The sequence below is a fragment of the Typha angustifolia genome, chromosome 6 (assembly GCF_048772165.1).
Source record: "Typha angustifolia cultivar Huaian chromosome 6, ASM4877216v1, whole genome shotgun sequence".
Classification (NCBI taxonomy): domain Eukaryota; kingdom Viridiplantae; phylum Streptophyta; class Magnoliopsida; order Poales; family Typhaceae; genus Typha; species Typha angustifolia.
In genome coordinates this window covers 5783863-5809583 of record NC_133244.1, presented here as the reverse complement: position 1 = coordinate 5809583, position 25721 = coordinate 5783863, and the positions used below count along the sequence as shown (strand labels likewise).

Sequence of the window (25721 nt, the reverse complement as noted above, 5' to 3'; positions counted from 1 at the left end):
AGTCAACTGTCGAAAGATATTACAGTAGACTCCTCATCTGGAAAACAGAAGAATATTTTGAGAGAGGAGTTCCTCAGGGATAGAGTTTTGAGGATACGCCCTCTTCGTGATGCTTCTTTCTTGCACTGCAGTGTCTGAATCTTGCAAATTAACTGCTCTGCAAATTCTCAAACCTGCTGAAGTCTATGCTTTTTGGATCTCTGTTTCTTGCGTTCATCAAGCTGTGATTGTATTTCGTAGGGCCTTCCTATAGCATAATAATTTCATATCACATCTTTCACAAATCTCAAGAATCTTTTTCTTCTCCTCTTTTTGCCCCCAAATTGTTGCCTGCTGTATGAGTTTATTAGCAAAAAACGAACATCACGAGTGGCAAAACCCAAAGTTCTAAGCATCCACTTTTGGCCAAAAGCTCTTTTAGGATAACGGCAATCCGATACACCAATGCTCGAGTTCACGGCAGATATGTTACGTGGCAGAGCTGATCCCTGTCTCCATCAAATAAGTAGCCATGACAATAAATAAATTGGTCATCTCTCGCAATCTCAATATATTGCTTGCATTTTCGTGTATACAAGAGAAGCTTATACTTTATATGAAGAATTACATCTAGCAATGAACATCATCATCATCATCATCCATCATCATCATCGTCATCAAGTATATCGTTCATAGTATAATCATCGTAACTTCTCACGAGACAGAAAAATAATATAAAAGAAAGAAAAAAAGAAATAGTGTACACACTACTCATCTCGAGAATAAGAAAACGATAACTCCAATAGAACGAGTACATATCTGCAAACCCAGAACACTTGTCCGTGATCTATAAAATATTCATCGACTGATCAGCCTCCCGGTGACGTTGATTAATCAGATGAACAACAAAAACTACACAGAAAAGCTTGCCTATCAAGCAGCAACGCTTAATGATGGTCAGCAATTACAAAAAGAAGAGGCAAAAACAATCGGAAAATTACCTGGCTCACAGATATCCTATCATATCAAGATTGGGCAACAATGCAGCCGCATTTTGCGATGGCTAACCAATCAAGCTCTCCAACAAAAATAATTATACAAACACATTCTATGTCCATGTAGCTACCCTTCGTCGTGAAATTTTGTGATCCCCTTTGAGACTCAATGGATCAAGCAAATCTGAGGCATCCATGGACCCTATGCAGGTATTTAATTAATGGATCATGCTTTTCACCTCCTGCCATTCACTTTCATCAGTCAAAACTTGATGACAATAGTAATTTCTCAAGGTTCTTAATTCATTCAGCTCTCAACTTCAGAATCTCCTTTGCGGTCCTGTTCCGGAAATATGGCATGTGTTCCTAATAAACAGAAGGCAGAGATATGAGTGCATTCTTTTCCTGAAAAACATGTAACCAATCACTAGCTCAAACACAGAAAAGTAGCAATCTCTTTCCATCAATCAAGCAAGCCCAGGTGCAGATGACACATGAGAGAGCTACTTCACCAAGTAGAGATAGGATCTCAAATGAAAGTAAACATAAAAAAAAAAAATTGATTCATCATAGGATTTGCATTATCAGAACAAAGATCCCCACCTGTCCAAAGGATAAGCTCAAACCTCTGCTATAGAAGTCTGTGTATTTGAGCATGAACATCCCACAATCATACCTGATGAAACAGTAACTTTGTCAATTCGTAGATCCATACATTGATATATAATAAAATAGAAATGCACTAGAATAACCATCACATTGAACACAGATTGGTAAAAGGACAAGATAGCAGCAGCATCTACTTGATCAAGGCCAATATGTGATCTCTAGGAAAAGCTAACAGCTTCTCTGATTGAAAAAACCCTAAATGCTCCTACATAAGAACATGCTCATATAGCCAGTTTCCCTTCTAAAATACCTTAGCAGCTTGCTAGGGCATACCCTAATGCTTCATGCTTATGTCTGAGCATGGAAGACAACATTGATGCACAAATCAGAAATGGTACTTTAAGTTACTGATCTTTTGGCTGCTTTGAATAAAACTTCCCCAAGATAGTAACATCCTTGCAGCATTAGAGAGAGGGCACTTACTGAGGTAATACTAGTGTAATCTACAAAGTCAACAGCTTCTCAGAATAAAAAAGAGCAGTTCACAAAGTAGCACAAACTAACTAGCTGACGCTCCCCTTAAGCAAAGGAATAAAACATAATGAGATAAAGAAATAATATTAATATATACTGAACTTCAGATGCTAGATAACAAGAAAATTCTGATATCAAAACTTTACTGAAGGTGCAGTACCCATTCTCCTGTAAAGGAAGGTTATCAACACCTTCTTGCTTCCACAACCGCGTATCAACCTGTTTTCCACTCTTGTCCTTTACTTCATCCATGAAATATCTGGCCTGAAATTAGTAAAACATAATTAGGTATCTAAACAATACCTTATTGTTGGTGTTTAATGATAATGCCAACTAATTTGAATGACAAAAAATATATTCACATAGCCAGAACCAAATGGGCAAAACTCAATTCTTAGATAATTAATCAACTGTCAGCTTTTCTATTGATTTTATGCTTCTAGTTAATCACCAGAGAAGCAAACATTTCTGTCAAAACTCAAAAGCAAGGAGCTTTGTAAATGTAAGCAAGTGAAATTGTGATCCTCCATAGACGAAAATCAGCATTGCAGATTCCTCATAAAAAAAATACTACTACATATTAATATGTAATTATAAAATTAATAAGATGCTTATGACAAGATGAACCGAGAAGTCCATAATACATTAAATAAACTTTAGGAGGTGTTAACAGATCCACTCTACTAAACATATTGGTAGCTCGCTTGGCCAAGCAGATAGGTTTTAAGAGAAAAAAGAGAAATTCATTAGAACAGGATTTACAAGTTAAATTTTTTTTTTTTTGGGGGGGGGAAAGTAGTGAACTGAGAATAATAGACTCAAATCCTCTATCTGCATGAACAATACTTCCAAATTTTGATCAGCTTCAAATGGTTGACAATGGTACAAACAGGATTACTTTTGGCTGGCTTCAGTTTACTCCTGTAGACCAGACTCATTATTCAAGATAACAGTCTTTGCTCATAAGTATTGAATTAAGCCCAATCTATTAGAAAATTATCGACCAAAGTACTGAACTTCCTTAAATGAAGAGTAGCATTGTGGAAACCAACATTTAATTATGAAAGCAACGTCAAGACAGTAACTTAGCAAGAACTTTCTGAGATCCAACCCGATCTTTGTCATAGATATCAATCACAAGGAAGTCTAATAGATCCAACCATATTGCTAGATTTTATTTTCTTCTTGCTAAACTGGTATTGTTAAACCACCAGCAAAAATTAAATAATAACAGAGGAGATCAATATAAGCACGAAGGATAATTAACTTTTTCAGCCACCAATAAGAGAATTTTTGTTACCATACTATACTAGACTGCTCTAATATGTCTGATTAGGTTGTTCAATAATCTTGCTACTAGAAAGTCACTTAAGAACATGTAAAATTTTATATTGTCTCTTGATAATTTAAATGCCAATTTGCCAAATTAACAATTTGAATCTTGCGCACCAGTACTCTCAGCACTACAGTGTCCACGCTACCAAGCGAATCAAGATATTGGAACTTCTGTTCCTTTACATTGATTACTGCTAAACACCAATGTATGTCCTTGTGTATGGGTACAAATACCTGCATATGAAAGTGTGAAGTTACAGTAAGGAAAACAGAGGCCACAATAGTCGTGCTATTAAGCACCTAAAATAATGATTAACCAAGAAAAGAGGAAGAAGAGATAATGGCAATGAATGGGAGAAGGTCAAAAAGAACCTTACTTTGTCACACTCAATAAGGCTGTACCCTATCTTCCTCTGTGTTGTCCATCTTTTTACAGCCTTGAAATCGTAACCATTGTTCCCACTGATCAGCTGAGCAGTGAATCAAGAAAGAGCTAGCTGATTTTAGTTAAACATTATATTCTAATACCTAATAAGGATATGAAGATGCAAACAACACTTCCAGCAATGACTAATTTAACAGAACTATAAATTGAAAAATGAAAACAAGATAGAAAATTTATATTTGCATGTAAGGATAACAGAAGGCAAACATTTTAGATAGCTTCACACAAATTGATCATACTAGTAAGAAGATATACAGAAGGCAAACATTTTAGATAGCTTCACACAAATTGATCATACTAGTAAGAAGATAGACAGAATGCAAACAACCCATAGTTGAGCTTTGCAGTTTGCGCATCCTCAAAGAAAATCTACAGCCTTCACTTGTTAATATACAAGGTTAGTCTCAGCTGGTGTCCAGCTTTTCACTCGTCTATTAATTGTTATCCTCTCACCACATATAGAGTACATATATAGGGTTCTGTAAATCTTCATGGTTATATTATCATTTACAGAAACATACAAGGGAGATCATCTAAATAATTTACTTGTGTTTTACATTGCTCACACTTAGTTTAAGCACCAGGAAAGAACATACTACAGAAAGAATAAGACATTTGGTAAAGAATCCTACATTACTAGTAGCATTTGCCTTATAGTATATGGCAAGCCACTGTCTTCATTAGTGTTCTTTTGCTACTAATATGGGACACAAATCTAGATGGTCCAGACAAGTAGAGAAGTTACAAAAGCTTGTCATTTCCTTTCTCTTTTCTTCCCCAATAGAAGGCTTTCAATTTCAGTTGTGAGATACTGTCCAACCAACTGCATCTAGTTGGGAATAGGTATCAAAGATAACAACTATGACAAAATAAGAACTAGTTTGCAAAGAAGCTTCCCTTGGACATTGTAACTAAAATTTTCCATTCAAATGTGCTCACCAATTACCATATATTAAGAAATTGACATGTGTGAAGTGCTGGAGCTTATATTTTACATTGCTATCACTAAATTTCAATATCTTAACTCACTCTCTATGGAAGGTACATTATATGACATCTTAACAAGATACTAAGATAGATATAGTTATAAGTGAAAACCCACAAGTGCATAAAAGTCAGCAGATCTGGCACATTCTCAACAGTATCAGCTGCTAAATAATTATTGATAATGGAAAAAATAACTAACTCGTTTCAGCTTTTAGCAGCAAATTTCAATCTGTTTCCTCATCCACCCACCACAAAAATATTCATAGAAGATGATACAGTCACAATGACAAACCATAAGTTCGACATCTAGAATACAAGTGTATCTGGTCAAGAGAAATCATATCTTGCAAATATATCAGACTGGGGTAAAGTAAATCCATGAAAAATTATAAGCATTAAGAATATTAGCAATAGCCAATAAAACATCTAAAAAGAAGATAAAAGGCTGGGAGATATGAAGACTTGCATTTAGACAAATGAAAAGTTTAAGTTAAATTGATCACATACCAACAATACCAATTAAAAAAAAACTAAGAAAAAAAATGAAATAATAGGGTGACTAGGAAAGAATGCAACATTGTATGAATTAAAATATATACCATTTTAAAAACTAATAAATAAAACCCGCACAAGTGAATATAATCTTAATTATGAAATAAACTTTCAGACATCTCCTTTACAAAGTAACAGAGAAAAATGATAATTGATAAGTCTAAAAAAGGCAAAGAAGTGAAGCTTACTAACCAACCTTTTTATAGAAGAAGGTATTGAAGAAGTGGCATTTCAAAAACTTTTTTGGTTCTCTTTTCTCTCTCTCCTTCAATAACTCAAGGTACAAATTTATGACCTATAGAAGGAGAAAGGAAGTAACATGGAAAAAAATATGAGACTCTCAGTGTAAATCTAATGAAGAATTTTGATGCTTAAAGCTTGAGCACATAGCTATATCACCTCATCATTTAACCAACTGCCAGGTCTTAAACACTGTAAGATCTCTCTGGTTATAACAATGTTTGAAGAATCATGTGTGACTAGCATATCTCGGCTGCAAAGAAGCATTTTGAAATTTAATAAACACAAGTACCTATAGAAGTATAAATAAAAAGTGTATACAATTTGATAAAAAAATTATAATAAGAATCAAAAGTACCTGATTTTGCCATGCAAAGCATGGTAAACAACAGCCTCTTCTTCATCGGTAAGAGGTATAAACGGTTCACGCAACTCCTGGATTATTATTAAAACTTAGAATTAACATAACAAAGAAAACACTAAACAAACAAAACAAGTTTGTGTCCCTTGTCATTATCTAACAGTATTGACCTAAATATTACAACTTAAGTATGTTAGAAAACTAAAGGAACTCATAGGTTCCTATTGTACTCAACCAAGTGAACAAAGATGACGCAATTCAGAAAAAATAATAAAAAGATCCAGTATGATCAAATGTTAAAGGCTAAGTATGTTTTTCGAGTAGACTGGGTAATGGAACTATGTAGTTACTGCAACATGTCTAACAATTAGCATAGCAGTACCAAAGTACACATATATATCAATCAAAAAAGGGTTTCCAGAAAACTATGCATCCTCTGTAAAGATCATCTCACTCGCCTTCCCATTGTGTTATTATGTACTATCCTCTTATATATGTGAACCATCAATTTGTTCTTTCCTAATTGCTATAAGATTGATTCCTATAAAAAAAACTAATTTCTGTTCCAAAGGCATAAAACAGTAATGCAATATCTTTTGAAGACCTTCTTGTAGAGCCTGTCAATAACCCCCAGTTCCATGCCTAAACATCCCAACAAATTCAATTGCCAAAATATCATATTGTTTAAAACCAAAAGCACAAGGTCACATAATAGTAAGCGACTCACATGCTTATGGTATACTAAACCAGTATGTATAAGCTTGCCACCAAATTACATGCAGGCAGCTTTTGTCAACACATATAAAGATGTTAAGCAGTTTTATGTCATTTCACTTAATTGCACTATAGATTTCTAAAATATCATCTCTATCATCATCCTCCGAGGTTTAAACTCATTATTTGCATTAAATAGCATAACTGAACCCAACGCAGCTGAAAAATTGTAACTCAACTGTTACGCACAGACAAGTCAAGAGAAGAAAAGAACCTGTTTGGGTTTAAACTCCTCAAGAACCTTCCTGAGTAAATGAAAGGAACTTTTATTCTTCTCCGCCAACTTCACTTCAAATTCCAGACTCCTCAACTTCGAATCGTGCCTCCTGACAGAATCCTCGTATAGTTCTTTGTACAAAGGAACCCTCCTGACCAACAGACTTGACTCGCTAACCGGAGACAAATCCAGAACTTTATTTTTCTCGTCCTCCACCTTCTGTTCCACAACATGTGAATCGGAGGCCTCCTCAGTTTTCTGCGTTCCCGCCGTCAACTCCGACACAGCTGATGGGGACTGCGAGAGATCAGCCTTCACCGGCGTCAAATCGGATGCCACCGAGTGCTTCTGTTCCAGGTTGTTCACCAATCTCCTGTACTGTTCTAATCCCAACCCCCCCTGCGTCTTCTCTGTCCTCTGCCCGAAAAAATAAGCAGATTTATACGCCTCCGCGGACCGTGACAATGGAGTACCCATCTTGGCATCTCTTTCTCTAATGATAAAGGAATCGGGGAAGCTCGATCTGCTCGAATTGGGCGATCCAAGGCCGAAGGCCCTGATGGTCCTTTGCGGTCCCTGGACGGGGCGACGTAGAGGCACGGGAGGAGGAAACCGGTGAAGAGCGGTGGCCGGCGAAGCCTCCACCGGCGGATGCGACGGCGCCAGCGCCTGCGGCGGAGGTGTGCAGTATTCGACGATAGGAGGCGTCGCCATCTTAGTCTTCTTCAACGGCGAAGGAGATTCAATGAGGGAACATCCGGCGGCGGAGAAGGGAAGCCGGTGATCGGCGAATCGGCGCTTACGGTTATCGGTGAGGGCGCCCATGGCGACGGGAAGGAACCCTAAGGGAAGGAGCTAGGGTTCATGCCAATGGTAGAAAACCCTAGAGCTTGGAAATTGAGGTCTTCGAGACGGGGAGGGAGGAGTGCGCGAAACCCTAGAAAATTTTCGAGAAAAGGGAGGGGACGAAGAGAAGGGGCCCGTAAGTTCATAGGAAACCAGAGGCAAAGGTCTTAAGAAATTAACATGAAATGAATAGAAGTATGTTTGCGTATAACACCCTTAAATAACTTTAATTTACTAATAACTCCTTACAAAAAATTCAGGGGGTATTTCAGATAAAAGCATTGTAGACTACGTACGTGTTGGCGGGTTCGGTTTGGCTTTATGATAAAAGTACACCTGGACCCCTAAATTATTATTTAATTTTGTGGAGCTCGAGATAAAAAATCTTCGTCTATTTAATTAAGTCCTCTTTTCATGGAGTTTTTAAACCAAACTAGCCCTCCAAGCTTAATCTATAGATTAAAACTTTAATAAGTTAAATTAACAAAATCTTATTCAATAATTTATTTATAACTTTTTAGATGAAATACTAATAGATTCAGCTATATTTGTCACTTAGTTTTTCTATATAAGAAGAAGATGCTCGGATAAGTTCAACATTTTACTGACAACTAATTTGAGAAGACGACTAATTTAATCAAAAGCTCGATAAGCTGGGAAAACGTCGGAATAAAATATAAAAATTACTATTCTCTAACAACTGAGATTTTTGGAGTAGCTGATGAGTTAACAACAAAACTATTATTCGTGATTCGATCGCTGGAAATCCGATTGCTGGTGGCTATAAAATCTCTCTCTCGAGAGGATTTTTCTCTAAAGCTGAATTGCAAAGAATGCACATAAAAGAAGTATCTAAGAAAATATGGAAGATGTGCAGAAAGAATTAGATTCTAGTCCTGAGGTTATGAATCATACAATATTCTGCTCATCAACATTGAAGTACAATTTAGGATATAATCTCTGTGTAAACCATTGCAGCAAAATTTAGTAAGAAGCAATTAAACTCAGCAAAGTATGAGCAAAAGCTAGGAGCTATTATTGCATTAAAGACAACATTTTGTGTGTGCCGCTTCATGTCATGCCTCTTTGGATCATTAACATATCATGATCTGCTTCTGTGACAGTGTATCCATTTCTGATAACCAATGCCACCAGCAACTCTGACGTGTTCATTAGTTCTGAAAGCAAAATTCACCATCAGCAAGTATCCTATACGTCAGAAGAGCGATTCGCGTACTCTTGCACCAGCGCCCCGAAAAGTGATGGACGATCTATCAGGTTCGATGGTTTGTCGAATTCTTTTGCTAGCCCTGGTAAGAGAATTTCAGCAATTACATTCTGATCATATGTTGGCTAAGTAAAAAAGAGGAGATGAACAAGCTCACCTGCATCTATAACCAGAACTCTGTCGCAGTCCATGACTGTCGGTATTCTGTGCGCAATGCTGATGATTGTACAAGTGGAGAAATCTTCGCGGATGATCCGCTGAATGACAGCATCAGTCTGTGAATCTACTGAGGCAGTTGCCTCATCCATGAACAATATCTGGCTGCGCTTTAGCATAACGCGGCCCAAACATAGAAGTTGTCTCTGTCCCACACTCCAATTCTCTCCATTGTCAACAACTGAAAAATTATCGCGAAAATGCATAAGCTATTGAAAGAACTAGTAATGACATTTATAGAGGGAAAAAGGAAAAATTAAAGAGCAGGTGAAGAAACTAAGTCCAGTGGGCCATTAGATTCTCTTATTATCTTCTTCTTCCAGTTAATATGCTTGATCTTAGTTCTACATCGCATTTTATCAGACAATGCTGATAGCAATGCATCCTTTTCCAGCCTTGTCATGTTCATCAATATTTTGTGCACAATGATATTACTAGTGTCTGATTGCTACTATACGGATTGCGATAATCTATTTCTTTCAAAGTAAAAGGTTATTATTTCGAGCCATTCTTTGTCTTACCGCAGTACTTATCAGCTACTGTAGGCCATGTTTCCTATTTCTAAATATTTAAGGTTTTGATAGGCAAGCAAAATCGTTAATATTAATGTAAAGAGATCTATAAGCAAGAAAGTAGAGCATTAACAAGAAGACAGTTGCCACAAGTTCTTACGGAATTATTACATCAAGAAACATTTAACTCTTTTACCATCAGAAAGCAGTAGATAACAAGAAATGAAGTGAAAACATTAAAGTTTCATCAATAATTGTTTAGGTAATCAAAGGAAAAATAGATATAGAGGAAATGAAATACCCAATGAATCAAGTTTCTCAGGTTTTGAAGCCACTGCTTCTTTGAGCTGGCAGCGTTCCAGGGCCTGCAAAGGGACAAATTATTCAGAAGACAATCATCAGCTAATTAAACAGACTAACAATGAGTATCGTGTCCCTCTCCGATCTATGCAAAAACATGTTAAGTTCCACACTGCTTATGCAAAACACATTATAGGCCACCTGTTTTCGCAGATCTACACAACTGACTAATATCTCAACGTATGTCGTAAGGAGAAACAAGACATATGTTTTTGGAAAGCCAGATTGTGGTTGCGAAAAAAAGGTCATCAAACTTTTTGACAGACATATTACATGGAAAGATGCTGGAGGGAGGTTAAAAGTTTTGCTGTTTATTCTGTATTCATTTATATGTGATACCAATGAATCACAAGAAAAGGAATAGTTCTAAGCATTTTAAATGTTCCAGATATCATGAACAATATGGATCTTCTTATGTTTTAAGACATCTGATTTCCTTGATGATATGCTACAATCAGCAGCAGAATCTATAGGATTGCTAAAAATATGTAAGTTGAGAAGATTGAAGCCTTTTGGCCGACCAAAAGGATTTTATTATGTACATGTTTTACAGTACTAACAACAGATTAAAAAGGGTAATGCATAACAAAGTCATGTCACTCATACCTGCCATATCTCATCATCTGAATATTGCTCAATTGGGTCAATGTTGCTTCGAACCGTTCCTTCAAAAAGAACAGGTTCCTGAGGAATTATACCAAATCGAGATCTCAGATCATGAAGGCCTAAGGTGCAAATGTCTACTCCATCAATGATTATGTTCCCTCCACAAGGTTCTACTATTCTGAACAAAGCTTGTATCAACGTTGACTTGCCGCTGCCCGTCCTGCCAACAACTCCAACTTTTTCTCCGGCACGAATGCTTATTGTAATTCCATTTAAAACAAGAGGGGTATTTGGCCGATATCTAACCTGTGTAAACAGAGAAAATGACATAGTTTAGCATCACCAGCCAAAATAATGCTGATGAAGAAACTAATATACATTGTAAAAGTGGAAAATTAAACTCGATTACGCATGTATCTAGAACACCATGAAAATTTAGGAGCCCCCAAAAATGATCTTCTTTATTGTAAATTTTAGACATGAATAGAGAACCTTTAGATCAATGACATCAATGTCTCCTTTAGTAGGCCAATTTGGTGAAGGAAGGCAATCTTTGATTCTCCATGCTGCTTCAGAAGGGATGTTGGTGAACTGCTTTATTCTCTCCACTGAGACCATCTTGTTCTCAATAAAGCAACTAACCCATATTGCCCAGAATAGCACAGAATTGAGAGAGAGACCATAAGAAAGAGATAGACCAACAAATTCTGCACCAATTGAAGAAGAGTTAATGCCTGAAGTGAACTACAAAAAAAATGCCTTTCAGAATGCAGTTCATGGATTCTTAGCCCTCGAACAACTTTTTTTCCTTAATAGACAAAATTCTAAATTCAATATACTACAACTATCATGCATCAGGAGATTTGCCGCATCTTTTATTATTGAAGTATTTACATCAATAACTGGTGATTCACAAACTGCACTTATCGCATCCTACAAAATATTCTGAGGACTAACGTTAATAGTAACTTAATTACCTGGTTCTATAAAATTGCTCGGCAACGTGACCATAAACAAAGCAGTGGCACAGAGAACAAAGCTTCCAATCAGTTCCAATCGGAAGCCCAGCCATTCATTAGCACCATTGTTGTGGAAATCCATGCGCAAGCTTGAGTTTACTCTATCTAAATTCTCTTGGAAAAAGCTTTCTTCCTTTCTGAAACATCTAATGGTTGTTACACCTTGAATAGTCTCTGAGAAGTGATGGATAACTGGTGCTTTTGTAATCGAGTCAAGACGAGTTAACTCCCGAGATGTTGCAAGATAATAGCCCTGCACCAAAGAAATTGTGGAAAGAAGTAGAATGTAAGAATGTCTTTCTCCTTTGAAATCCTTTTCTACACTCCTATTGTTATCAGGTTCAGGTATTCTGCTACTCGTGAAATTAAGTACTCAAATAAACTGTGATAAATTGGAACATAGGTGGTTAAGCATACCCTGTACCAGATGTTCAACACTATCAGTGGAATTATGGCTATAACTGAAGGCCAAGCAACCTGACATGTAACTATGATGACGCTTAACACCGTTATGTACATCGCAACCGTTATCCCCACAAAGAATGGAAGGAAAAGATCAATGTTTGTTTGGTCAGATGATGCCTGAAAAGAAGAACAGCACAGTCAAAAACTTGGAACAATTCAAAAAGACTGTCAAATTAGGAACTATTCAGAATGCTACAAGAACACTTTATCACAAATTAAAATTGCTTTTCATCCTAATCAATCGTGCGAAGATTACCCGACTGAGAATTCTTCCAGAAGGTGTAGTATCAAAAAACGACATGGGCGCATGCAGTATACTGTTCAAAATCTGCTTGAAAAATATCTGAGCTGTTTTAAGTCCTAAATATGCTACAAGAAAAGCCCTCACAGTAACAATGGCAACTGAAACCGCTGCTATGATGGCATAAACTTCAATAAACAAGGATGGCCTGAACGACGAGCTATTATCTGATGTTTCATATGCCAACCAGTAATCACTTGCCATTAGAGAGAGCTGCCACACCAAGGAAATGGCCACCACAATCACCACTCCCCACCAACCCCAAGCTTCAGTGACATATACCTTGTAGATTTGCCAGTTAACATGGCCAGTTTCCCTTTCTTCCTCCTTTATGAGCTTAGAACTAGCCTTCTCTACCTTTGGTGAGATTGCAGAAACACTCTCTCCATTCGATCTGGAATGATTTAGAGCAGGTTTGTTCACTTGTCCAGGTTGAGTATGGCTGTTTTCTATACTACCTGCATGCTCCACAAGCTCCATGGAACTGTCATGAGCAGCGACGAGAGCCGCAAAATCCGACCCTGATTCCAGTAACTCATTGTACTTCCCTGACTGGACAATCATCCCATCTCGCATCACCTGCATGAATAAATTTATTATAGTATGTGTAAGGGTCTAGAGTCTGCATATCAGACTGTAATTACTACCACATTTTCCATACAATATGAAGAACTCATGAATTGTACTCGTTTCAAACTGTTTCGAGAATCTAGAGAGTAGAAGATTGTACTTACAAATATGACGTCCGCATTGTGCAAGAAGTCCACTTGGTGTGTTACAAGCACAACAGTCTTCTCTTTGAATGCGCCCCTTATGCATTCCTGGACACAAAACGAGAGAAAGATGAGTATAATCCTGCCTGCCTGCCCTATGGGGAGGATGATATGATGCTCATTTTTTATACTGCATGCATGCTTGATCGGAGATTCACAACTTCCGGTGATCAAAGAAAGTATATCATCACCTTAAATATCTCGGAGCCGGTGTGAGCGTCGACGGCGCTGAAGACGTCGTCGAGGAGGTAGATATCGGAGTCCTGATAGACTGCTCGGGCGAGCTGAATCCTTTGCTTCTGCCCGCCGCTGAGGTTGATTCCTCTCTCTCCTATCTCAGTCTGATCGCCAAACTCCATCATCTCCAAGTCCTTCTCCAAGCAGCAGACCTGGATGACCTTCTTGTATTTGATCCGGTTCATTGGCTGCCCGAACAAGATGTTGTCTTGGATACTCCCGTTTTGGATCCATGCTGTCTGAGCCACGTAGGCCGTGCTCCCGGTAACTCTAACCTGTCGCAGTGTTGACAAAGATGAAATCATGGTTAATTACGAGGCCATTAATTTGCAAATCTTTCATCATTAATGATTTGCAAGATAATGATAAATCCGGTTTATAATCTTTTTTTATTGTATTAGTTGTTATTTTCATAAAAATAAAGTTTCTGTAGGTCATGTTCGAACGCAGAAGTGGCGTTCCAACGCCCTTGTGAATACCTGCATGAGTTCGCATTGACAGAGAGCGCAAAATGTGCATTCGAACGTTTGCATCAGTTCACATTTACAATTCGCATTTATAGATAATATTTTTTATGCATTCAAACACGATCGGCAATAGTTCACTATTATTAGGATTAATAATTGTTATTTTAATTTGTTGATTAGCCTCTTAAATGTGTGGATGACAATGAAATTGTATCCTCTCTCTAGTTTCTCTATTCTAATCCATCTCCTCCCTCTTTACCAACCAGCCACTTCTACCGTTGGCAAAGTTTCATCTATCTTCTAATCTCCCTCGGCTGTCGTGTACTTCCTCCTCTTTGGTATCTCGGCCATTTCTGTCCCTTCATCCTTATCCTTTAAACTACATCAACCATCCACCTTCATCTTCATTATCATCCATAACCCTATCATTATCTCCACCCATCACTACCATCACTCACATTCTTACGTATTTTCGCCTCAGTTGCAGTCTGAATATGCGAAGGGCGTAAATACAAAAAATATAGATCAGGAAGTTACGGACCGATCACCCTTGGTTTCGTAATTTTCTGACTACAGAAGAATATCTGATGAATATTTTTCCTCAATTATATGGACTGTTTCTCGTAATCTATCCAGACATTAAAGAGGATGTTCCGTAACTCATTAGATAACCGTTAAAAGTGGAATTAATTTACAAATATTCGTCGGTACAGCATCACTATAAGGCACGTTATTAATATTTGCCTGTTTCTGTTTTCCATAATGACGCGTATCTATTTGATATTTGACTAACTAAATGAGACAAACAAACAATATCGTAGCTAAGGTGGTAATTGTTGACCCGTCCGTCATGACTTTAAATGGGTTTGGATTAATTGAGTGCCATGTCATTAATTCGTCGAATATCAAAATGATCGTATTTATTATATATCACCCTATTGATCATCCTTATATAGTTGTTCATTTATGATCTGAATTATTTATTTAAACTCAAACAAACCATGTAAAGTTGTAACCATATAATATATTTAATCTAAGGTTGCTTGAAACCGGCTACCCGTATCAGTCTCGTATTTGATTAAACTAATTTTAAATTATATAAGATTTAAATATTATTTAAAATAAAATAAATATTATTTAAAATAAAATAAATATTATATATATATATAAAGGACGAAGAACTTGACAGCTAATAGAGAGAGAGAGAGAAAGAAAGGTGTAAGTAAGAGAAGATAAGGATTGGGTTGTTTTCATAGACATGGAAAGGTTAGCTGGTCTATCCGAGGCTCTGGGTGGGAAGACTGAAGACTCGTTGGAGGCAGAATCATAAGCGTAAAGGTTGCTCTCATTCTAAGTAGGGAAATATAATCTATCTGATTTCTTAGCGGTGGAATATGACTCTCAAAGACTAATCAACATTTTTAAATTCAAAAAATAACGGTGACATGTCTTTTTGAATATTTTTCAACTTGTATTTGATTTAAAACTCGAGATCTTCTCCCACCGTTGTTATCAGAGAGTCAACCTAGTAGCTAATAGGTTGGCTAATCAAGAAAGAATTTAGTCTTTTTCTACCTTGATTCGGATCGGGTATCAATTTTAGACCGCTAATATTTGGAAATGTGACTATTTGAACTAATCCACTTTAATTCATCTAACAAATAAGCAATCCTCGTACTTAAAATTCTAACGTGTTTCATAACTACAGAAAATTTCCACGTAACTCGACCCCACCAAGTACACGCATTATGGTCCATATGGCCGACAAAGGAGGGCAAATCATATCTATAATAAAACCTTTCAACAAAAGATAAGAACTCTCTGCTTGTCTTTTGTTCAGATCCTCGGAGCTTTCGTCTTAAACTAAATGGCAATCCCCTCGCCTAATTTCCTTCCACTGGTTGCGTTCAATTGGAATCATTACATTTGTCGTCTATAGCAGAACAAAATCTCTAATAAAAAATTAACCACACGACAAGAACGAGAGTGTTTTTGTAATCGATCCACTCGATCCAGGTTAGATGCTGGTCCATCTCTGCTGTCTGACTTCTAGAACGAGTCAGACATACATCTCATTATAACTCTCCAGACTCATTTATTGATTATTAAATGTGCACTTACTACGAGGTCATTAGAATCAGATAATAAAAAAGAGATTCAATTATGGAAGATAAAGATTGAGCTAAAGTATGGAGTTGACACTTAACGCTACTATGTCTTGTAAGTTTATTTTTAGCCCTTTTAAATCGAAATAAGGAAGTAATGCAGGGTGCGCAATGTAAAACTAATAATAGGCAGCAAAGAAAGACAGCGTACCTTACCGGAGATCTTGTGCATCTCGCCGAGGAAGCAAGAGAGCAGCGACGACTTACCGGATCCGACGGTTCCGACGACGGCGGCGAGGGCCCCGCGCCTGATCTCGACGTCGATTCCCTTCAACCCGGCCTTGCTCACGTCCTTCTCCTCGTCGTCCCAAGCGAAAACACCTTCCCTCACCTCCACCGCGATCCCGTCGTCACCACCGTCGCCGCGCGTCCTCTCCACTGCACCCTTCTCCAACTCCGCCGACGTCAGGTACGAGTCCAGCCTCTCCAGCGATATCATAGCCTGCGACACCTGGATCAGGGCCTGGGGGAAGTTCCTCATCGGCTCCTGGAGGATCTTAAAGATCGACGTGGCGGTGAACACCAGTCCGGCGTCGAGCGGCACCTTCGCCAGCACGCACGTGCCGAACACGAGCGCGGACACCACCACCGGCGCGCTCCAAAGCGCCACGATGTTGCCGGAGATGGAGTACAAGAACTTGGAGAGCCACGAGAACTCCGCCTCCCTAAATTTCTGGATCCGGCGGTTGAAGTGCTCCTCCCAAGCTTGCAACTTGATCACCCTCATGTAGTTGAGCATCTCGTTGGTGGCTTTCATCCGCTTGTCGCGCATCCCCATGAGCGCAAACTGGAACTTGTTGTTCCGGCGGTTGCCGAAGAGGACGAAGATCATGATACCGGCCACCCCGACGGTGGCGGAAGTGACGGAGGGGCCCAGGGAGTAGTAGAGGAGGGCGAGGGCGGCGCCGACTTGGAGGGGCATGAGCCAGAGGTAGTGAATCTGGAGCATCATGTCGGAGAGCTGCTGCGCGTCGACGGCCATGTAGTTGACGATCATGCCGACGCCGTGGGATTGCCGTGCGGAGCACGAGAGGCGGAGCCCCTTCCCGTAGAGCGCGGTGATGAGGGTCGACCGGATGAGCATCCCCAGCTTCTGGCAATGAAAGTTGTATTGATGCGAGCAGAGCACTTCGATGGTCTTCGCGACGAGAAGAATGGCGACGAGGCGGAAGCCTTCGGAGAGGGATCTGTTGGGATTCGTGGTGAAGTTTACGAAGCTCTGGATTAGGGAAGGGCCGACGTACATGACGAAGAGGCGGACGATGGCCAGGGAGGCGTTGAAGAGGAGTTGGGGGTAGAAGCAGAGGAGGAGGGTGGAGCGGACCGGGTGCTTCGATCGGACCGGGTTCGACGGCCATTTCGAGAGGAATTGCTCGTACATCCGCTCCGCGCGGTGGTCGGGGGCGAGGGAGGGGACGTCGTCCAGTTTTAGCGCCGACCTGTAGCCCTTCGAGATTAGAGGGTTCATCCAGTGCCACGTGGCGAGGGACGGTAAGGAGGCGGTTGTGTAGGCCGTCACGTTCGCCGGCTTCCGATCCGATTCGGGTGATGACGTCGGATCGGGTTCAGACGGTTCGGGCGCTTCGGTTAGCCCGGTGGATTTGGTGACGGCGAGGGCGAGGAGGGGGACGGTGAGGGCGAGGAGGACGAGGGTGAGGGAGTCGTCGGGCTGGATCGGTTCGCCGGCCGCGAGGCGGACGACGGAGGAGGCGGCGAGGAGGGAGGCGAGGAGGGAGGCGGCGAACCAGAAGAGGCGGAGGGTGAGCGGGTGGGCGGGGGAGCGGAACCGCCTCTCGTGCCCGACCACCGCCGCGGCGGCGAGGTGGGCGAGGAACTGGAGCACGAGGAAGGCCAACTCAGCGGTTTGCCACGTGGACCGGGCGGCGAGAGAGGCGACGAGGCACGCGGCGGATAAGGCGGCGAGGACGGCGGATAAGCCGAGGGCGAGGTAGAAGCGGAAGCCGGCCCGAACCGCCGGCTTGGGCAATAGCGGCTTATCGGCCCCGTTCTCGGCGGAGCCGATCCCGAGCCGCGAGCGGCGGGAGAGAAGCTTGCTGATAGAGAAGAAGAGAAGGACCAGGAGGAACAAAGCATCGACGGCAGCTAACAAGAGCCGCTGAGGGCACGGGGAAAGGAATAGAAAGGAAAGCCATTGGAAGGCGTGGACGCTCGCCGGTGGGGAGCACGTCAGCGAGTTAAGCCACGGAGGAAGAGCGGAAGAAGAAGAAGAAGAAGAATCCATGGCGATCGATATCCTCTTCTAGATATCGTAATAACAAGCAGACATGGATAAGTTTGGAATAAACTAAACCCAGATATCCTCCTGCTTCTCTTCTTCGATCGTCTTCCGGATAAGAGAAGGCGAGAGAGAAAGCGCGAGCGTTATTATACTATTATTATAATAATATTATTGCATGGAGTATAAGAGGAGGAGAGACCGAGAGAGATAGGAAGGTAGGTGGGAGAAAATAAAGAGGACTTGGTAGGGATAAAAAGGTTTCATACTAACATACGGACTGATATGGCACTGATATTGACAAGTTACATACAAACAGACCATAAACAATTTTAATGATAAGAGATTCAGACACGCAGGTGAATAGAAATTTTGCATCTACTCCCCTGGTTTTAAGGCGCGTCAGGGGACAGAGGGGTACACTAATCAATGTCGGAGAGAGACTACCAATAGATAAAACTGGATCTCCAGATAGGTAACAAATTTCAGGACCCCTGTTGCAATTCATTTTTATTACCCAGATCCGCAACTAATCAGTATTTTATCTCTAAATAAACATACTAATCACTTTAGCGTTAAGAAAAAAATTATCTAAAAACGCTAGGGCTACAATGAATTAGACCGCTGTTTGGTAATAAGTTCGAGAGATAATCTATTTCGGTGGTATATAAATTTTAGTATTGCATGGGATAGGGGGAGGAAGAGCATAGGAATGAATAGGAGTTTGTGATTAGAATCGCTGTTATAAAGAACAATAATATTTGCTAATACTATTTAAGCTATTTCCATAGCTGCTATGATTTTAGTTCATTAAATTACGGGTCTCAGGCGATGGTTAAATTTCTAGTATAGTGGTATCGCTGTATGAGATGGAAATATTTTGAGCTGGCAAATATTTATAATAGATTGATTAATTTTGATAATAGGGGAAATTTTATTTCGCCCCCTCTCCTTTGACCCCTTCTTTTTATGCCCGTCTAATTTGACCCCTGCTTTTTATAATAAGTCTTTTAAAAAGCTCTCGGGTTAGTTTTACCTCGACATAACATGGCGTAATGCTATTTTTTTTAATTGGTTTTTAAGACAAAACTTCTCAAATACCAAAAGTGCCCGTCATAATTTACTAATATCTGTCGTGGGTCATCCCTAATTTTTCACTGGGTCTCCATGGGTCTCTCTTTAGAGCAAGGGAGTGAGTTAGGGAAGAAAGATTGGGGGAGAAAACTTTCTCTTCAAGAGTGCTAGATAAATTTTAAGATTAGAAGAGAAAGAGAGATTGGGAAAGGAAGATCAGAAGAGAGATCGAGGAAATGAGGTTTTGGATGAAAATGATAAGATTTTCAGATGAGAGATTAGATAAATATGTGGTGTCGAGTTTACTGACGGGTATGGATATGAATATCCAAGAGAATGCTAGTTTATTTGAGCATTGTAGGTTAGTTTAACGTGAAGTCCAATCGGCCTCCGTGAAGATAGTTAACGATAGGGGATTTAATAGATAGTAAATATAAAAAGCAAGAGTCAATTTAAGCATGCATAAAAAGAAGGGATCCAAATAAAATTTTCCCTAACTAATAACATATTAGTGGGAATTATTATTATTATTTTCCCAATAGCAGTAGTTTGTTAAAATCCCAATAAATAGACAACCAAGTAGGGATAAATTATATACAATAATAAGTTAGAGAGAGAGAGACAGAGAGAGAGAGAGAGACAGAGGGGGTCTATCTGAGATCGAGAGGACATTAATATTCAATTGAGAGTTGGTATATCGATTTAGGAGATCCACAAACTACTCTAGTGATAAGAGATCTAAACATGTAGACCAAGAGAAAGGACTTGTATGTAAAAAAAATATTACACTAAAAACCCCCCCAAATTTTAAAGAATATTAAGTGAGTCAAATAAAGGGTATTTTAAGGATGTTGGATCCAACAATCAAGGTTTAAAAGGCAAACTTGCCATACAATAATAGGAAATCGGACACAACTACTCCCTGAGATCCATATGCGTCACTGAGATTTCTAATAGATCTCTGACTTGTTGACCCCTTCAATTAATTATTGCTGGTGGGAGAGAGAGAGAGAGAGAGAGAGAGAGAGGTCCAATGAGATGTTTAATCAAATCAAACATGTTTTACATCATGATTTAGAATATCATTGATGATTAGGATCGTGTTGAATATTAGATCGGCGGACCACAGAGAAAATTCAAGCCCATAATATTCTTCTGTCATAATGAGCTGATAAGATTCGACCGTTGAGCTAAGTGACAATCTCATAGAAACACAGGATAACATAATTGTATCCTAACTTATTATATACATTACGTGAAGAATGTTTTGTTATAACTAAGAGAAATTTTTTAATGATATTTTATAATTAAGACAAGGAATAGTGACACACGGAGTAATTTTAACCCTAGATTTTTGCAGAGAAGTTAATATTAATACGCCCTAATAGAATATTCCTATTTGACACTTTTGTTTGATAGAGTTTAATTATAGAAGAACTCCTCAAAAAAAGGATGCCAATCACAAAATTGTAAAGCTACAGGGTGTTATTTGAAAATTTCCTTTTACCAATATACATTTACTCTTTTGCCCTTTGGATTCTTGGCCGCACGTGTTTATTCCGGAAATGAGAGGCTTATCATCTATCGACGTACACGGAAAGCCGAAACTTTAAAAATAGTAATATATGCTATTGTTTTACGTACAACACCCTATATTTGTCCTTATTACAAACAAACCCTTATCCATTCAAGTTGCAAAGTCCCAACGATTCATTTGTGGGGATATTAATTAAGGCTATATTAATGGGATTAATCATATCTAAACCCTTCATATTCACCTATAAATGTTCAATATATAAATGATCTCTCTCGATTTTAGAAAAATAATCCTATATTTATAACAAGAAAAGGCTTTTTGTGCAATAAGTTTATAGTGCAGGGGGCGAAAAGAAAAATGTACAAGACTTAAATTGTATCAGAGATCCAGAATGCATTAATGGCTTACAACAAACAACGAGGAAGAGAGAGAGAGAGAGAGTAATAATAAAAACTAACAACGAGGAAGAGAGAGAATAATACGATTAAATTAATTAATTTTCTTTTATAAATCACACTTTATATTTTATCTATTTTATTTTATAATTAAAATCAAGCCAAGGCTATAAAGCTTAAACCAAATTTAAATCAAAATTGAATTGAATAAACTTTATTGCAAGCATTAAACATTTAAATATTAATTATTTTTTAGATTTTAATTTAGTAACTCTAAATTGTATATATATTTGTTTGAAATAGCCTACCTATAATTTGGCTCGATGTAAAATTTAAATTCAAACCTAAATTAATAAATTAAGAGCCAAGCTTGATTGAGTCTTATCAATCGAGCTCAAGCTGACATGCTTGACTTGACTTAAAGTAAGCTCTAAAACCTACTAGAATACACACAATACATATATAGGGAGGAATCTAAGAAGGTAATATTAGAGAAAAGAAGAGGAAAGATTTCTTTATTGAATCTCTAACACTATGATAACCACATACTAGAATATAAATATTATTCATCAAAATTATATCTTATATTATTCACTAACTTAATTTACTAATTTATTTTTATTATATATATCTCATCAACATACTTCGTATTAAAATAAAAAAGTATTTTTTTGAAATATAAGTTAACACAAGAATAGTTATTCTTAAAATAAAAAATATATATCTATACTAAAATAAACGATGCCTAATATCGCGCTGCTTAGTTCCCTTAGTATGTGAAACAAAAATTAATTAGTAACCCTATTGGCATCTACTTAAATATTCTTAGCCTCCCAAGTAAAAAGTGACCAAGTGGTCAATAAATTCAAACATTTATTTTGTAATACAAAATCCAAATAATTCAAAAGCTACCCATTTTAAGGTAAATTTAAGAAAATATATTTCATTTACAGGAAAAGAAGAAGAAGAGAAGATAAAACCCTAATTGTGAAGAGTTGAGTCTTGATATTGTTACATTAATGGGTAAGTGACCAAATTCATGCCATATGTTTGTCTCTTAGTAAGTTAAGTCAAAAGTTCAATGAAGGATGGTGGAAACTTAAAGTTTGGCCAACTTATTCACCAATTAACTAAACTTAGTTATCATAGTTTTAACAACCAAGTAAGACTAACTTTGTTAGAGTTGGTAGTATAGTTATGAGAACCAGATCGGACATTAACTTGGTTAGCGGTTGGGTCACTGGGTTATTAGTTCAACCAGTGGTTTACCTAGTCGAATTGCTAGTTTTTTTAAAAAAATTTTAAAAAATATATAAATAGATCTAAATAATGTTAAAAATAAATAAAAATAGTATAATTATATGTATATCCCTCAAAATAAATGTTATTTATATAGATATCCTCGGGGTTATTTTTATTTAATATATAAAGATAATAATACTATTAACTAAGAGAAATATTTGAAAACAAGAATAAGGATATGTTTATCTTTTTATATTTAAATTATTTAAATTTTAATGGTAGTTGATTCAAAGTAATATTCACGCACAAGGTAAGAATTTTAAAAGGTGTACGTAAAAAAATATGTATTTTGAGAGATATACATGTAATAAAACTTTACATATACATATAAGCAAATAAGGGAATTTTCAAGAGTATATGTGCAAATTTTTTTTTTAAAAAATAACATATATGTTATAAACTAAATATTATTAAAATTTTAAGACTAATATACCATTAGGATATAGAATAGAATAATTATATATTAAGAATAAATTATATAATTTTGCAAAAATAGTTGACCCAGCCGATTCGCAACAAACCAGCTGATTGCACAGTTCACCGATTCAACCTCTGGATCAGTCGATTTTTATCGGGTTGATTGCTTATTCGGTTTAATACAAAACCAAATCGGTTTGGTGGTAAGTTCATCGATTATCAAGGAGTTCGCTGGGTCAACTCTAAACCTAAAAAATTATTATAGAGAAAATTATTTAGTAGTTTGGTGGCTTAACTTAATAACTCGATTGATGGCTCAATAGTGCGATAATTTAAAAGAACATCTTAGGTGTTTAGAATGATGTTTCAGTGGTGTTTAGTTTTAAATAACAGTCTGGCAAAGCACATGATCTAAAAATCATGCAATTTAATATGTTGATTAAAGTTTGGTGGAGCCTTGCATCTTTTATATAAGCCCGTAAATCAAATCCGCAAATTGAACACACTAAGAGTAATTAAGCCCGCAAATCCAATTTGCAAAATTAGAACATGTCTTGCGATTAAACCCGTAAACACGAAATTATTCTCTCTCCATTTTACTTGCAGAGAGAGATAGAGAGAGGAGAGAGAAGAGAGGACAATGATGATGAGATTAGACATTATTTGATAAGTCTTCGTACGAAATTCTTCTTCTTATTTGTAGACTTCACATTCTAAGCTAGCAAATAATCCGACTAAGCCCCCAAATATATAACATATAAGTCTACAAATGTTAGAGTAGTGACTCATCACGATTTTTTAATTTTTTAAAATAAACATTATGTAATATTTATTACACAATCGTTGGATGTGTACATTTAATTTATAATAGCAATTTTCTTCCATACACCTACAATTTTATTTTTAAGCTCGTAAAACAATATTTGCTGATTTAGTCAACCTTAATCTCGCAAATTTATTTTAAGCCTACAAAACAATGGTTTTACACACTTTTTAACAACCAACGGGTTACTTTTATTTTATATAATGTTTATTAAACCTATATTAAAAGATATTTTTAGTAAAAATATTTTAAAAATAATTATATTTCATATGGTCAAATTATTTACAATATTTTTCTGTAATTTTTATTTCATTTCTAGGGTTCTCATTACACGAGAACGTAATATTTTATTTTGAGAAAGAAGAGATAAGACAAAAGAGATAAAGAGATAAGATTGACAAGACATTCTACCTACGCAAATCACGTCCGGTATAAAATTAGAATCAAATTAAAAAAATAATAAAATTTATTTATTATTATTTAATTATTTATTGAGGACTAAACTTGATTAAGAAAAATAAAATTATTCTTTTGTCTTCTTGAATTCAAAACTCAGCCTTTTTGAATGGAAAAAGAAGAAGAAAATACACCCTAAGAGGTCATTCTAGAGACAAGGAGGTTGTCGTTTTAGGCATAAGATAAGATGGGTAACATTCTACCCATCAATCATAGTACTTTTCAATCCTTAGCAAGTTTGGAGTTAGTGATGGCAACTCTTTCTGTCTCTTAAAAAAATATCTAAAATGTTGGAGAGTAGCAGTTGTTGACTTGTTCTTAATGTTGCCATCTTTGACTGTGATTCTCTTGGAAGCATGCAACTTAATACAAAGAAATATAGCATCAAAAGTAGATTAGTTTCAAACTTATTTACTTGAGTTGGTGAATATTTGATCAAAGTAAGTAAAATGTGACAATCTAAATAGTGGTTGCAATCAAGGTGAGATGCCGACAAGCCGAGCGATTCTTGATACTCATATACGGCGATCTTTTTTGCATGAACCGCTAATTTGTCTAGCGTAGGATGTGAAGCCCTAAATATTTTCCGAAGTCTACTCTATAAATTACTAACTCTATTAGCGATTTATATGGACATATTTAATTCGCATCTGATGTTACTCACACAGTAAATAAATTTACTAAATTTCAAACCATGATTTATTAGTTCTTTCTCGGAGTCCGACAGGAATGGACTTTTATGGATAGTTGCTTTCAAATTATTATTATTTGATGTTCAATTCCACTTTTGCATGAGAATAATTAGTCCATTCTAAGCTTAGAAAAAGTGGAAAAATAAAACGTAGGCCTTTGTTTTGTTTCCACAATGGATGGTCATCTAAGTTGATGATCTGGAAGTAAAGTTTTGATCACTATCAACCATTTATTGTTTAATTCCAAGATTAATAGTCGATCAAATTTCAGATAACAAAAATATGATAAACATATGTTTATTTTTTTTATCGTATCTTATTATTTATAATTTTAAAATGACATAGTAAACTTAAAAGTAATTATAAAAATAATAGAACTTAAACTTGTCCGAAGAGAACTAACATTCTTTCTTTGATCAACTGTTTTTGAGTATTAATAATAATATATGCCGTCATTGTTGGTGTGGCAATTCAAAAGAAAGACACCCAGAATTCTCAAACGTCTATTTTGCTGCTCTCCCCCCTTAGCATCATCTCTTTCACCATGGCGTCACTTGTGACGATTT

At 37.3% G+C, this 25721-nt stretch overlaps 2 protein-coding genes across 2 annotated transcripts; both read right to left on the bottom strand.

The window, feature by feature from the left end:
* Positions 1 to 762: 762 nt before the first annotated feature.
* Positions 763 to 8032, bottom strand: LOC140760798 (ubiquitin-like-specific protease ESD4). The gene is made up of 9 exons (XM_073097813.1): positions 7026 to 8032; positions 6035 to 6111; positions 5836 to 5929; positions 5633 to 5731; positions 3830 to 3922; positions 3567 to 3686; positions 2278 to 2381; positions 1578 to 1650; positions 763 to 1340 (listed from the first exon to the last, which is right to left on the bottom strand). Exons 1-9 carry the CDS (start codon positions 7851 to 7853, stop codon positions 1278 to 1280), a joined length of 1551 nt encoding a protein of 516 aa, XP_072953914.1. The 5' UTR covers positions 7854 to 8032; the 3' UTR covers positions 763 to 1277.
* A 714-nt stretch (positions 8033 to 8746) lies between these two features.
* LOC140761014 (ABC transporter C family member 14-like) lies at positions 8747 to 18685 on the bottom strand. Its single transcript, XM_073098174.1, has 11 exons — positions 16375 to 18685; positions 13546 to 13866; positions 13316 to 13402; positions 12537 to 13160; positions 12233 to 12397; positions 11774 to 12068; positions 11289 to 11503; positions 10797 to 11102; positions 10132 to 10195; positions 9260 to 9499; positions 8747 to 9184 (listed from the first exon to the last, which is right to left on the bottom strand). Exons 1-11 carry the CDS (start codon positions 18463 to 18465, stop codon positions 9084 to 9086), a joined length of 4509 nt encoding a protein of 1502 aa, XP_072954275.1. The 5' UTR covers positions 18466 to 18685; the 3' UTR covers positions 8747 to 9083.
* Positions 18686 to 25721: the final 7036 nt, after the last annotated feature.